General features: G+C 49.1%; 2 protein-coding genes across 3 annotated transcripts; one reads left to right on the top strand and one right to left on the bottom strand.

Annotated features, from left to right (window-relative positions):
- The first annotated feature begins 476 nt into the window (after window positions 1-476).
- Window positions 477-14,431, top strand: GEMIN7 (gem nuclear organelle associated protein 7). Of its 2 annotated transcripts, none has more exons than XM_032227926.1 (2): window positions 477-760; window positions 13,797-14,431. In XM_032227926.1, exons 1-2 carry the CDS (start codon window positions 650-652, stop codon window positions 14,187-14,189), a joined length of 504 nt encoding a protein of 167 aa, XP_032083817.1. In that variant the 5' UTR covers window positions 477-649; the 3' UTR covers window positions 14,190-14,431. The 2 variants fall into 2 exon arrangements, with proteins under 2 accessions (XP_032083817.1, XP_032083818.1); XM_032227927.1 differs by having other exon boundaries at window positions 503-760; window positions 13,800-14,431.
- On the bottom strand, window positions 3,016-10,113 carry LOC116515728 (bone morphogenetic protein 2-like). The gene is made up of 3 exons (XM_032227924.1): window positions 7,882-10,113; window positions 6,767-7,113; window positions 3,016-4,361 (listed from the first exon to the last, which is right to left on the bottom strand). Exons 2-3 carry the CDS (start codon window positions 7,104-7,106, stop codon window positions 3,484-3,486), a joined length of 1,218 nt encoding a protein of 405 aa, XP_032083815.1. The 5' UTR covers window positions 7,107-7,113; window positions 7,882-10,113; the 3' UTR covers window positions 3,016-3,483.
- Window positions 14,432-15,049: the final 618 nt, after the last annotated feature.

The raw sequence follows: 15,049 nt of genomic DNA, 5'->3' as shown, positions 1-15,049 counted from the left end.
TCTCTCACAATCCGGAGGCAGTGCTCGGATTTCCACCGCACCCGGCTTTTCCCTAAGGGAGCGTCCCGCGGTTTGTTTAGTTTTTTTTTTCCTCCCCTCTGCTCTTCACCCTGCCGGTGGGAGTTTGGCGAATCAGCGAGTGGGGTTTGCAAGGCAGCGTTGTGGAGCGGAGCGGCCCCTCCTTCTCCTCCTGGCTTGGCCTCCCCGCTCTCTCCCCCCTCCCCTCCCGACTCCAACGAGTGAAAGCGCCTGGTTTGGGTTTCCGTTCCGCACTTTCGGTTTTTCATGCGGTGTCTCGAGGAAAGGGAAGCCCTGAAAAATCTCACCCCGGGTGGTTTCAGACCGGAAAATTGAAACCGGCTTTTAAAAACGCAACATTCAAAAAGAAAGCACGCCGGCGACCGAAAGAGGATGTCGAATGTGGCGATGGGGGAAGCGGACTGAACTAAAACCAAAAAAAAAAAGCCCCAACCGCTGACGAAAAGCTCAGGCTTTCTTAGCTCACTTTCCCAAGGCTACGTAAGGGATGGCTGACGCATGCGCCTTACTCGTCTCCCGGCTCATTAGTCTAAAGCCATAGATTTGGCAGTCCTCCTCTGGCCAGAGAGGACCTTAGTTTAAGCGATCGGCTTAAAGGAAGAGCTTTAGAATGTTTCCGGGCAAAGAGGTCACGCCGCTTCTCCTCACCGTTATCCCGTCGCCTCAGGAGGAGCGAATTGGAGGCTGTCATGAGGAGCTAATTCCAGCCAGGCCCGCGCAAGTTAGTTCACCTTAATTAAAGGATTTTTACGGAAATGCTACTTTTCTGGGCCAAGGGGAGGATTTTAGGGTTAGGGGTCCCAACCAGGAGGGCGCCCTGCATAATTATTACATTAAGCTACCTTGCCCGGCTGGGCCTTTTATCCCATCCAGCTCTTGATCCCCGTGGTTGATTTTCGGCTCTGCTATAACCCCAAGAAAGAAACCGAGCCAGGATTTTTTTTTTAAAAATTGTCTATTAACCCAGAAAACGGTCTTTTAAAAAAAAAAGCAGGGTTTCTTAGGAAAATGTGAGTCTTCTGGGGGGAGGGGCACAATAAAACCCCCAAACAAACCAGGAATTCCTTTTATAGGTTATTAACTTTTTGTTAAGGTGGAAGGCTTGACGTCAACAAATAAGCCTTGGTTTATTGCCACATGAGAAGTAGCCTCCATCTGGATATCATCATCTCCCTTTAGTGACCCCCATAATCCCTTGCATTGGGGTGGAGTTTGGGCAATTGAAGGGAGCTGATTGTTTACTGGCCGGATGCCCTTCCCTGTTGCCAGTGCGGAGTTTTAATCAGCAGATATATTCTCATTGTGCCCAGAGAGAGAGAAAAATAACTGCCTCTACCTAGGATCGAACTCACAGCCTCCTGATTGTGAGGCAAGAGCTCCACCTCTAGGCCATATTATTGAATAAGCCCAGTGATAGGTTGCAGACGGTACACCCCAGTATGGGCCTACCGGATCTTGCCCGGAGCACAGGGTACCATTCTGGTACGGTGCTTCGGAGGGCTCACCTACCCGCCCAAGCTCCTTACCTGTGCTTAAACTTTTGGCGCTTTCGTACATGCGTATGGCACGTACAACACCTGCGTGGTGCTCCGCCGAGCAGCTGGAACGTTGCAGAGGCTTGTGGAAGCATCATTTGACGCTACAACGCATGTGTGCATGAATGTGGGTGACTCCGGGGCCGAATCTAGAACCCACCACTGAATAAGCAGCATGTGGCTGGGTTCACCCAACTTGCTCAGTGGTGAACTAGAACGTGGTTGGTTTGATTTAACAGGATGTCCAAGGGTGTTTTTGATTCGCCAGGTGGCTTTGTGTTAAAATGTTGATGTTTCTCAACTATCAAATCTGAGGAAACCAGTGGTGGGTTCCGGGCGGTAGAGCCCAGTACAGCCATACCAGTGGTAGCCAGGAGCAGCGGCCACCATATCGGTGCGGTGGCTCGTTTGGCCCACCCACCCACGTTCCTTACCTGTTTTTGAAGCAACTGAGCCAAATTCCCACACCCACACAGCATGTGGCGGCCCCTGCTCAATCTCCACCGAGAAGCTGGGTGTTGCAGGGTGGTGGTGTGCGCATGCATGCACAGTGCGCGTACCCGAGGACGCTCGGCATACTGTAGCAACAGGAGCCAGAACCCACCACGGGAGGAAAGCCACCATTCCTGGGCAATGTGTTATGAACTACGGAGATCCTACTATGGCAATACATAGGTTTGTAACATGTTGCCAGGAATGGTGGATTTCCTCAAATTTCCTATACCACTCAGAGGCCCTGATGTTAAGGTGATGTTAGGATGGGTTCAAGAAGACACTTCGTTTTAGATTCCATTCCGTTTCTGGCCAGAGAGTAATAATCTGGGGAAACCCATCACTCTGTGCTACTTTCTAGGGCCCACGTGGGATTGCAGCCAAAATGATGGGTAAGAAACTTCATGCAATTGGAAGACGGGCTTGTTCTGCCTCTTAAGAAACCCATGTGCCAAATATTTGCCTTCATAATTCTGCTAAAAACAACATTTTGACTGGAGAAATTCTCCAAAGCTACGAAATGGATGTAAATACAGAAAACAAAGTATTATTGAATGATCATGCCACGGATATCTTTCCTTTGAGTTATGTACCTTTGCTCTTAGTTTCAGCATGTCTTAATTTTGGCCTGGGCTCTTATTACTGTGATAAGCTTGAGAAATATATCATGTATTGTTCAACTGGCGGCTTTCATGTCTTTAAGTATATCTAGATACTTGTTAATAAGGGGCAAGTAGCAATAGCACTTAGACTTATATACCACTTTACAGCTCACTCTAAGCGGTTTGCAGAGTCAGTCTCTTGCCCCCAACTATCTGGGTCCTCATTTTACCGACCTTGGAAGAATGGAAGGCTGAGTCAACCTTGAGCCTGGTGGGATTTGAACTGTTAAATTGCAGGCAGCCGGCAGGCAGCAGAAATAGCCTGCATTTCTGCACTCTAACCACTGCACCACCATGGCTCTTATAGGTAATTTCATGCATCCCAGTTATTTTAAGCTACAGCTCCCATAGTCCCTGCTAGCTGAAAAGGATAACAGTTATATTCAGAGTGGTTGTTGACCAATTGTTGCATTAAAAGATGGCAGGGAAAACTGATTAATTGCTGACTCATGAGATTAATCACAACGGCCTTGCTGTCTTCAACAGCGGCCTGCAGAATGTGGCCCCTGTGGGAAGATATCATTGTAAAAGTCCAGAGCTGTGGCTGATTTTTGGAAATAAATTAATTCCGTAGGGGGGAGATCCTATGTAGCTCCTTGTCTGCGGTGATCTTGTACTGACCCTCCCACCCTTTTCCAATTAATACTTGAAATGCCTTTGAGAGGCCCGACTTTATTGTCCGTCACTTTAACTGAGAGACACCCCCCCTCCCAGTTTTAATACTGAGAAAAGACCATCCAGGGCACTTTGGGCTTCTAGCGGCACCCGCATCCCTCCACCACCATGTCTTGGTAGGTCTTGAGGACCACCATATCGTTCTGGTCTAGGTAAAGCATAGCAATGGGGCTGAGCTCTGTGGGGACACAGCAGGCCTTGGGCACTTTGGAGTTCACCGAGTTCAGGATGGTCTGCACCACAGCATGGCTGGAAGAGTTCATGTGGTCGGCCAGCGGGAAGCGGCAGTCCCCCGAGCAGTAGAAAGCATGGTAGCCACTAGGAGCAATGATCCAGTCGTTCCATCCCACTGCCTTGAAATCCACAAAGAGGCGGTGCCTTCTGCACCTGGTGCCGCTTTTCGTCTTCGGCCTCAGGCCCTTGTGCTTCCTGGCAGACGCTGGGGCTTTGGCCACTCCTCTGCCTCTAACGGGGCGGCTTCTGCTTTGCCTTTTTTGGTTGGTCAGAGGTTGCCCTCTTCGGTCACGGCTGTAGGTGACCAGTAAAGGTCTTTCGAGAGCCCACTGGGCCTCCTCTTGGCCGGGAGAGCGTCTTGCACGGAGGGGAACCTGTTGGCGCGGAAGGTCTTGGCTGCGGTTCGAAGGCTGCACCTCGACCAGAAGGCCAAGGTCACGCTTCTGTTCTCTTGCTTCCCGGAAAGCAGCCGTCACATCAAAACTCACCCACTGGGGCTGGCTGGGAGTCACCAATTTGCACGTGAGGAGCCGGCTCTTGTTTGGGGCCACAGGTGGGGGATCCACGGCGTGGTAAATGTGGATGTATAAGCCGTGGCTTTCCTTCGAGGAGTGGTAGAGACGCAGCTCAAGGGCGGTCAGCTCCTCCTCCACAGGCAGCACGGTGAGGTTGAACAGGAAGTAGAACGCATTTCCTGCGCTTTCAGAGACATGCACCGAATCCTCTAAATGTGGGGAAAATGAGCAGAAGTAAAGAAAACTTGGGACTGACAATTTGAATCAAATAACTACCTTGCTGGAATTAACAGGACGTCTCTTGTCCTGTCGCTTATGTCCTTCTCCAGCCAACCAGTTGTGTCTCGGAAGCTCACAAGTGTGACCTGCAGACAACAGCATGCCCTTCCTTGTCATTTCTATCTAGGACAGAGGTCTCCACCCTGGGCAGCTTTAAGATTTGTGGACTTCAACTCCCAGAATTCCTCAGCCAGCACAGCAACGGTGTTGTTGCAACAGACATAAATATGAAAACCGGTCTTAAGTCACTTCCCCCCCTGCTATTGTGTAACTTCGACCGGCCACTAAATAAACAGTTGAAAGTCGAGAACTACTGAATTGTCTTTCAAATAGAAGTTTAGTCTGGTTCCGTAAGGCAGAACTTCCTGACTTTTCTGGCTTTGCAGATCGGTGGTGGTGGTGGGTGGAATGGTTCACACAAGCGGCCAGCATGCACATGCGCAGCTCTGTTTGCACCAGAGGCGTGTATGCACGCCTGCCGCTCACAGAAAGGGAGTGCACGTGCACTCACCCGCTGCTTGTGCAAGTGAGTGTGTACATTCCCCTGCCATAAGAGGAACGCTGACTTGAGTCACTAGGATGGGATCCAAAGCCAATTATATTTAAGCCTCCCTGCTTTTGCCTTAGGAAGAAAGGAAAGCTTTGGAGGAAGCTCGGAACACATTTACTTTTATGGCTATCGTGTTAGACCAGCCATTTCCTCCCGTGGTTGTAAAACAACAACCACATAAGGAAGTCGCCAGCGCAACACACTCTCTTTTCTCTGAACTGGAGAATATTTTAGCCGCTGAAATTGGCAGTCAACCAATCTTGGGGGTGACCATGGCTTTCCACGCTCCATAGATGGCACCACAATCCAAATTAACAACTTTTAGTCCCCTTCTCACTTCAGCAGTGACAGCACAAGCCCCCCCTCCCCATTTTCGAGAATAAACAACAGCAACAAAATACGGTGACTTCCATAGACAAACTGTTGGGGAACCTAAAATGACTGTAGAGATTCTCAGTCCTCCAGGTCCCGGTTGCCTCAAAGGTGCTTTTTCAAAAGGCCACTGGACTTACTTTTTCCTCTTGCGGAAGCCTCTTTAGGCATTTGGCTGATTGATATCCCCTGAGGTATTACTACCACTACTGGTAAAACCTCACCTGGAATACTGTAACCAGTTTTGGTCACCATACTACAAAAAAGATGTTGAGACTTTGGAAAAAGTTCAGAGAAGAGCGAATAAGAGGATCAAAGGCCTGGAGACTGAAACATATAAAGAACGGCTACAGGATTTGAGTATGGCCAGTCTAGAGAAAAGAAGAATTAGGGGGTGATAGGATAGCAGTATTCCAGTACTTGAGGAGCTGCCCCCAAAGAAGAGGGGGTGAAATTATTCTCCAAAGCACCTGAAGGCAGGACAAGAAGCAATGGTTGGAAACTAAGCAAGGAGAGAAGCAATAGCAGTTAGACTTATATACCGCTTCATAGGGCTTTCAGCCCTCTCTAAGCGGTTTACAGAGTCAGCATATCGCCCCCACAGTCTGGGTCCTCATTTCACCCACCTCGGAAGGATGGAAGGCTGAGTCAACCTTGAGCCGGTGAGATTTGAACCGCTGAACTGCAGATAACAGTCAGCTGAAGTGGCCTGCAGTACTGCACCCTAACCACTGCGCCACCTCGGCTCTTGGAACCTGGAATTAAGGAGAAACATCCTGACAGTGAGGACAATTTACTGGTGGAACAGCTTGCCACCAAAAATTGTGGGTGTTCCAATTACTGGAGGTTTTTAAGAAGAGACTGGGCAGTCCCTTGTCTGAGATGGTATAGGTTCTTCTGCTTGAGCAGGGGGCTGGACTAGCAGACCTCCAAGGCCCCTTGCAGCTCATTCCTTCTACTGAATCGTTCTAATTTTGGATCGTGGTGGTCGGTGGATCTGTCACGGAATATTTAAAAGAGTTAGAAGAAGTCAGGCTGAAGGTCTGCCTACCTTGGCACTCTCTGCTTTGCTGGCTGCAGATTCTTAAAAAGAAAGAGGAGAATTCACCCTGCCTCCTAAACCTTCTGTCCTGGAGATAGCTGGTGATTCGCCCCTGGGATCTTTAGCATGCCAACTTGGGCTCATTATCCATTGAGCTAAGTCCATCCCATTTAAGCAGCCCCGTCGGCTTGTGACGTTTGTGGCTTTCTGCCCCTCGGCTCTTTTTTCAAGGGAGTTTTATAGGTTCTGATTCCTGCCACCACCTTAAGCTTTGTGCCTCCGTTCCCAAGAGGCAACACAGCCTTTCTCTCCCCTCTCCCTCTCTCCTCCCTCAGCCCCCGTTAAGGTGGGGAATGGAGCCAGGGTCTCACCAACATGATGGAAGGTGCGCACGGTGTTGGCTGTCGCTGCTCGGCCTTCCAGGAAGGGTTGCTCGGTGTCCTTTGGAGACGCTGGAGGCTTCCTGGAGGAAAACCGGTATAGATCCAGCAGGTACTGGGGGACCATCAGTTTGGGTTTGGGCTCTGGCCGCCTTTGCAGGCCCAGCCGTTTCAACAGGACGGTTTGGAAGATTTGGAGGGGAAGCTGCTCTGGGATGCGGTTGCTCTTGGGCTCAGCAGTGTCTGGCGATGCCATCTGGAGACTCTCGGATGCCCAGAAGGCGAGAGGTACGAGTAAAATCACCAAAACGGGCAAGTTACCAGAAATCATTGTGGAACTGGCGATGTTGGGGCAAGCGAGGGGGGGGGGAGGAGAGAGAGAGAGAGGGAATGATGGATAAATGTAGCATATAACATAAGATAACGTTTATTGTTGCTTTTTTTCTGTGAATTCACTGGCACACATGAGCAAATGAAATTCTCTGTGCCCGCTTCTCAAAGGAAAATATATAGAATAGAATTCTTCACTGGCCAGGTGTGATTGGACACACAAAAGAATTTGTCTCTAGTGCAGAAGCTCACAGTGTGCAATCATGGGTCATAGGTCAATAGGTATATAACACCACCAACAAAGATACCTGTCACCTGTACATGAAGTCCTCAACTTACAACAGTTTGTTTAGTGGCTGTTTGTAATCACTTGGGGCCATTTTTTCACACTTACGACCATTGCAGCCTCCCCAGAGCGACGTGATCGAAATTTAGACACCTGGCAACCGGCTGCAGTGTCCCGGGATCACGTGATCCCCTTTTGCGACCTTCTGACAAACAAAGTCAAAGGGGAAGCCAGATCCACTTAACAACCGGTGTTACTAATTGAACAACTGCAGGGATTCCGTTAAGCACCGTGGCAAGAAAGGTGGTAAAATGGAACCAAACTCAACTCGGCAACTGCCTCTCTTAGCAACATAAATTTGGGGCTCTTATCTCTGTAAGCCGAGGACTGCTTGTGCTCCTCCCAAATGCCAGCTAAGTAAAGAAGAAGCATTGGTTTTGTAGTCCTTTCTTTTTAACCTACCACCCACCTATCCTGAAGGAGGACTTACTTGCAAAAGTTGAAGTTCTGGGCAAGAATCCATGTTCCTTCCCGCACTTAATGGCCTCTTCCTTGTCCGCTTGCTCTTCAAGCTTTCCCCAGCTCTTCTGGGTCACCCATAGCAGGAAAGCCTCTTGGAGACCTCAGGGGCAGAGCCAGTCCCCTTGGCCTTCCCTGTCCACCTTGAAATGAGAGAGAAAGCAGGTCCCGGCACTCGTTCAGATTGCCTGGGCTGTGCCCACCCTGCCGGTGGAGGTGCCGGTCTCCCTGCTCTCAGGATGTGATGTCAGCCAGACGAGTGAATGGCCAGAGCCAAAATAAACAAGCAGTTGAAAGTTGTTGCTTCTGTGCACCCTGCAGCAACACCACAGCGGCTCTTTGCCCACCGCTGGAGAAGCCCCGTGTGCCATTTGTTGGGCCCAGATACAGAAGAAGGGGCATTCGGACCTCCGTGCTGGTAGTTGCCAAGATCCGTTTCCCAGATAGCATCGAGCATGGAAGGGGGCCGCCTTTTCCCACAACCCCCCTTGGTGAAACATTCAGAAGGCCTTTGCTACACTGGGCCATTATTCAGATGTCATCATGTCAACCTGTGTCGGAGCTCATTCTGCCAGCCCTTGTATTTTAGCTGCCATTGGCCTGGATTTTATTCCAGATTTTAGTTGTTATTTATTATTTTATACTAGAATTTTTAACTGAGCGTTTTTATCTGTTCTGGTCTAAGGCTGTAATAAATGGATTGATTGATAGCAGCCATCGCCTAGATTGTGACAAAACATATGAGGATTCTGATGGAGAAACATTTCTGAAAGTGACTAGACAAAGTTTCTCAACCTTGGTGACGTTTAGATGTACAGACTTCAACTCCCAGAATTCCCAAACTTCCAAGAAGAAGAAGAGAACTGTGGGAAGCTTGATGCTCTGAGCTTGTTGGTTTTTTTGCCGTTGTTTCATTACCCAACTGAGTTACATCACCAGTGCTACATTTACAGGATTTACAGAGCTCAAACCCCACATCCTTCTAGCACTGATGATGTTACCTAGTTTGGTAATGAAATGTCTGCAAGAAAACAAGCTTAGAGAGCAACGAGAATCCCATAGTCGTCCTCTTCTCCTCCTCCACTACACAAATTCTTCTGGTATGGATGACGTTACCTAGCTTGGTAATGAGACGCCTGCAAGAGAACCATCAAGCTCCGATAGCACGAAGGATCTCACTGTATGGCCTTTTGTCACACAGGTCTAGCAGCCCTTTCCTAGTCTTCTGTCCCTGGATGGGTCTTCGCCATTAGCCCCGCAGAGCGACCCCAAATCAGCGCTGGTTTTTATGTCGAACCCCATGGCTGTTTCTTTAATATTCACCCATCGCAGGTCACATTCCATCAGAAACCCACATCACAACCCAAGCCAGCCTTGCCAACATCCTCCCCCCCCCACATACACCCCCTGGCCCCATGCCCAGGAGTGCCGCAGGTCTGAGCCGGGTTCTTATCAGGCCGGTTGGAGAGGGCTTCCAGCGGCCAGGAACTTCCTCTCCTGCCAGACAACACACTGGGAGAATGAGCTGTCTGTGGAAAGAGCGCATAAACAGGGCATAAACAGAAGAGGGAAGCCAGAGGCCTTCAGCCAGCGCAGGACGTTTGGAACAAACACACCACGCAGGAATGTTGTCTGACCAGGGACTGGGGGGGGGGGGGCTGTCTCTCCCGAGACTCAAACCTGGAGCTTTTCGTCCCAGAAACCCGGCTGTGTCTGAAAGCAAAAGCTGGAAAATATTTTGCTCGCTCAGAGCGAGCATACGTGATATTCCCCGTGCCTGAGTCTGGGATTCAGCCAGACCTCCTGTTGTTCAGCCACATCTCCAGAGGGTCATTGGGGGTGGAGGGAAGTCACCGTAGCTACAACTGCCCCCCCTCCCCGGGCTGAATTATGCGCCAGGAGAGCGTAGTCCTCTTTGGGCTAATTTTCTGGGCATGAAAACCAATTAATTATCCTTTAGCCAACATTTTCCAGGGCTCTTTTGATTCCTCTTCAACCCATCAGGCCACTATGGAGCTGCCCACGGTACGTTACAGCAGGGGTGTCTAACTTTGGCGACTTTTAAGACCCGTGGACTTCAATTCCCATCATTCCCCTGCCAGCCATGCTGGGAAGTCTGTAGGTCTTAAAAGTGGCCAGATTTGGACACCCTTTTAGTTCATAGTTTACTTTATTGTCAGTGCATCTCATACTACGAAATGAAATGCCATCTTCAGTGTACATTATACATAAAAAAATAAGACAAAAGCCCACATCCTTCACATTCTATACAATTGAATTGAAAACCCCTGATACTGCATTCATATTGCACCATACAGTAGAATTCAATAGAGTTCCTTCTCTGGGATAGAAGCTGTTTTTCAGCCTCTTTGTCCTTGTTTTTATTGCCCTGTACCGGCTGCCTGGTGGTAATAGTTTAAAAAAAGGATGAGATGGATCTTTAAGGATGTTTTGAACTTTCTTAAGGCAGCGGGAGCTGTAAAGCTCTTCCAAAGAGGGGAGTGGGCAGCCCAGGATCCTCTGGGCAATGATGTTGACCCTCTGGAGCGCTGCCCTATCTGCCACTATGCAGTTGGCAAACCAGACACAGGCGCAGCGAGTTCAAATACACTCTCTGACTCTTTGTGACAGTAACAAGAAAGAAGCTGCTGCTGATCGTCTTAATTCTGAAGTGAAGTTACAGAAGGAAAGCTAAGAACGGTTTCTTAAGCCAGCCCTCTTCCCCCCCACCCCCAAATCTGATGCCACACCGAATCAGAGGCAGCCTAGGATTGGCTATCCTGGTTTATTCAGAGAACAGCTTGCTCAGGTGTCTTTCCTTGCGTCCGAGTTGTTTTAAAAGCGTAGCCAGTTCTTTGACCCGAGTGGTCATTTGGAGAGCTGAATCTCTACAGATGCTTTTGGTGGCCAGCCAGGTCCAATTTGAAAGGAGAGAATTCCCAAATTGGCTAGAGCAGAGTGGGTCGTTTTGCATGTACCGGATCATCGTGGTCGAAAAGACAGCAAGATTGGTGCGGCGAATTGTACCAACATATACAGGTAGTCCTCAATTTACAACCCATTCGTTTAGTGACCGTTCGAAGTGACGAGACTGAAGAAAAGCGACATGACCATTTTTCACACAACTATGGGTGCAGCGTCTTCATGGACGCAGGGTTAAAATTCGGACGCTTGGCAACTGACTCGTATTTATGGCGGTCGCAGTGTCCCGGGATCATGCGACCCTTTGCCGACCATCTGACAAGCAAAGTCAGTGGGGAAAGCCAGATTCACTTAGCAACCGTGTGACTAACTTTGCAGTGATTCACTTAACAACTGTAGCAAGAAAAACTCCAGAACGGTCTCGCTTAGCAACAGAAATTTTGGGCTCAATTGTGGTCCTAATTCAAGCTGTATCAAGCCCTCTGCTCCTAAAATAGAGATTTGGTCCTTTGATGGGCCAAATTTGACTCGGTGACAACTAAGGCCTTGCAATCCCAACTTCTGCAGAAGATGGAGAAAGTTGAAGTCACCGCTCTGGTCAAACACTAAAGGCCAGGCTGGGGCCTTTAATGTAAAAGATCAAAGACACATGTGAACCCTGGTGGCGCAGTGGTTAGAATGCAACATTGCAGGCCAACTCTGCGGACTGCCAGCAGTTCGATCCTGACTGCTTCGAGGTTGGTAAATTGAGGACTCAGAGTGTGGAGGGCAAGCTGCTTAGAGAGGGCTGTAAAGTGGGGTATAAGTCTCGAATGCTCTTGGCTATTGTCGTTTTCTCCCACCCAATTGCCGCCTTGCTTTGCTTCGGAGACTGGCGCTGTCCTTGGCCGCTGTGCTCTTTCTCCCGTTGAACTGTGGAAAACATCCCCTCTGCCGATGACTTGGGCTTGGCCGCCTGCCGGAGGGGATGTTGGCACAGCAAGGAAGCGTCAACTTGGTGCCGCCACCATCCAGAGCTGGAAAATAGGCTGTCCTTGTGCAGCTGCACTTCCTGTTTACAAGGCTGTGTAAGCCTAGGTTAACTCTGTGGTGTCCAGCAGATTGCAGAGAGGATGAGCTGGACGGGCAGGCAGGATTGCCAGCTAGGCCAGACTTTTTTATAAAACATAGATAGATAGATAAATAGATGGATGGATGATAGGTAGGTAGGTAGGTGGGTGGGTAGGTAGGTAGGTAGGTAGGTAGGTAGGTAGGTGGGTGGGTGGGTGGGTGGGTGGGTGGATGGATGGATGGATGGATGGATGGATGATAGATGGATGATAGATGGATGATAGATAGATAGATAGATAGATAGATAGATAGATAGATAGATAGATAGATAGATAGATAGATAGATAGATAGATAGATAGATAGATGAATGGATGGATGATAGGCTAGATAGGCGGATGATGGATGGATGATAAATAGATGGATGGATGGATGGATGATAGGCTAGATAGGCGGATGGATGGATGGATGGATGATTGATAGATAGATAGATAGATAGATAGATAGATAGATAGATAGATAGATAGATAGATCAGGTAGGTAGGTAGGTAGATAGATAGATGATAGACAGACAGACAGACAGACACTCCACATTTCTAAACTACCCAACTCCTTATCTGTGGAGATTCTCAGTCATCCAGTCACGGCTACCCCAAAGGTTCAACTGGACTTTGTTTTTCCTTGAAGACATTTTCCTTTTCCTCCAAGAAGCTTTTTTGTTCTGACTGATGGAGAATGAAAAGATTTTATATTCCTTGCAGTCACCTGGTCCCCTCCTTCAAATGGTGCATGAGTATGAAAAGAATTCCCAGAAAAAAAGGGGGGGGGATTGCACACTACAGGATTTGGGTGCCCCTGAGGACGTAGGGCTGAGGCCTCAGCGACTCTCAGAAAGAGAGTGAACATAATATAAATCCTTCCATCCTCCCCCATTCAATCAGAACTGAAGAAGCTTCTTGGAAAAGGAGTGAAAAGGCTTCTGGCAAAACAAGAAAGTCCAGCTGCCTTTCAAAATAAAGCATCTTTGGGATACCGATTTCCTTCAAGGAGGCAAAATTTACCATTCCTTAACCAGGGAACAAGGCTTTAAAATAATGCATATTTTTACATATTTGGATTTTGACCCCAAATCTATACACTTAAGTATATGTTAAGGGTCTACTGTGTTTCCCCGAAAATAAGACAGGGTCTTATTTTCTTTTCACCCCCGAAATAAGTGCTTGGCTTTATTTTCGGGGAGGGCTTATTATTTTTGAGGTGCAGGGGGCAGCGAGCGTGGTCACCTCATGGCTGCTGCTGTGTTGCAATATTTTCGGGGAGGGCTTATTTCAGCACATGCGCTCAAAAGTCCGATTGGGCTTATTATCCGGGTAGGTCTTGTTTTCAGGAAAACAGGGTAGGTTTTCAGTCTGTTCCTTTAATACAGAGGTGTCCAACCTTGGCAACTTTAAATCTTGTGGACTTTCTGGGAGTTGAAGCCCATTCCTCAAGAAAGTTTTACTGGAAATGTCACATTGGCACAAGTAGGTGAAAATCACGGGAACCTTTAGTCAGTTTTCACCTAATTAAAAGTTTTCCCTCAACTCCAAAATAGTCACATGGTCTAATCAAGGCAGTCTGGTTGTCTAGTAACATTACTCCTCCTTGCTCTGGCCTGCTGTGTGAATGTCCTTGGTTCCCAAGAGAAAGTATTTTATTTTGACTATGAAACCCCAGCTATCTCTAATCCCTCCTCCCTATCCCTCAGCTCCAGTGTGGCAACACTGAAGCCCCAAGATGGCTTGACGCAAGTCTTAAAATTGCCAAGGTTGGAGACCCCCCAATCTAAACCATCTGGAGGGCATCACCTCCTGTTGTTTATTATCTTTAATTCCGAATGAAGTTGCGTTATCTTTCCCCCCCCCTTTCTTTTTAAGCAGGAATCGACAATGGCGGTGCCCGTAGCTGTCCTGCGCCTACCCCGTGGACCCGACGGGCCAAGTCGCGGTTTTGATCCCAACTCCCCTCGCTTCCAGGCTCTGGGGCCCAGCAGCCTGCCTACCAGAGCATTCAAGGACCCAGCTAACCTGGAGCAGGAGCAAGAAGCACGGGTCGCTCTGCGGGAACGCTACTTGCGCAGCCTCCTGGCCATGGCTGGGCAGCCGGTGAACTTCGCCATGTACGAGAAGGTGGACGTCACGGCCTTATTCAGAGCCTCGGACATCGACATCCTGAACTTCCAGGTTTCTCAGCTTCAGACTCCACTGGGGATTCAGAGGGAAGCCCTCCTGCGTTGCTCGGACATGATCGCGTATTCCTTTGAAGTCTGAAGGACGGCCTCTTTGGATAGGAGAGCCTCGGGTTATGGCAGAGACTCAGACTTGCGTCCGGTCACTTTTTGTTTTTGAATCGCAGCTCTTAAAATAAATTCCGACATCCACAGCAAACAAAGCCATCGGGATTTCTCTGTAAGATCAGAGCAGCCGGATCTCCGATTCATCTACAGCAGGGGTGTCGAACTCGATTTCATTGAGGGCCGCATCAGCTTTATTTTTGACCTTGGGGAGCCAGGGTGGGCATTGACATCACTCATGTCGGGGGTGCCTGTGGTGGCCTGCCAGCAAAAACGGGCTCCTGAGCTCCGTTTCCAGCTGCGACGCCCTCCTTGCAACCCTCTGCCAGCGGAAGCAGAGCTCAGGAGGGCCTCATGCAGCCCCCCCCCCCCCCCAAGCTCCATTTTCGCTGGCAGAGGCACCGCGGGCCAGTCCTTCTGTCAGGCCTGGATGCCATCTTTTGCATTGGGGCTTCAGACCTGCCACATTTAGTGCTGTGGGAAATTGGGAAGAGGGATTATATGGAGTAAAGGAGAGAAACAGTCAAAATAACATTCCTTTCTCAGAGAGTCAAGGACGCCTTGCCCTGCACCTGGAGTGGTGTGACTGGGAGGCATCTCCAGCTGGGAGGGTGCCTCATTGGATCATGTGACGGACAGGTGGGTGATGGGCAGGGACTTGGACTTTCATTTGGGTGGGGGGAAACGTGGAAACTTTCAGATTTTGGTTGTGCCAATACAACATCTTTAATAAAATGGAACTTTGAGGAACCTCAAGTCTCGGAGTCCTCTTTCGTTGGGGGCATAACTTGGAACCCCGACATCTTCACTGTTTCCAGGGGAGCCCCGCGGGCCAGA

This window comes from Thamnophis elegans, chromosome 12 (assembly GCF_009769535.1).
Source record: "Thamnophis elegans isolate rThaEle1 chromosome 12, rThaEle1.pri, whole genome shotgun sequence".
NCBI classification, from domain to species: domain Eukaryota; kingdom Metazoa; phylum Chordata; class Lepidosauria; order Squamata; family Colubridae; genus Thamnophis; species Thamnophis elegans.
Note: the sequence above shows the minus strand (reverse complement) of the source record. Positions and strands in the feature narration are given on the sequence as shown.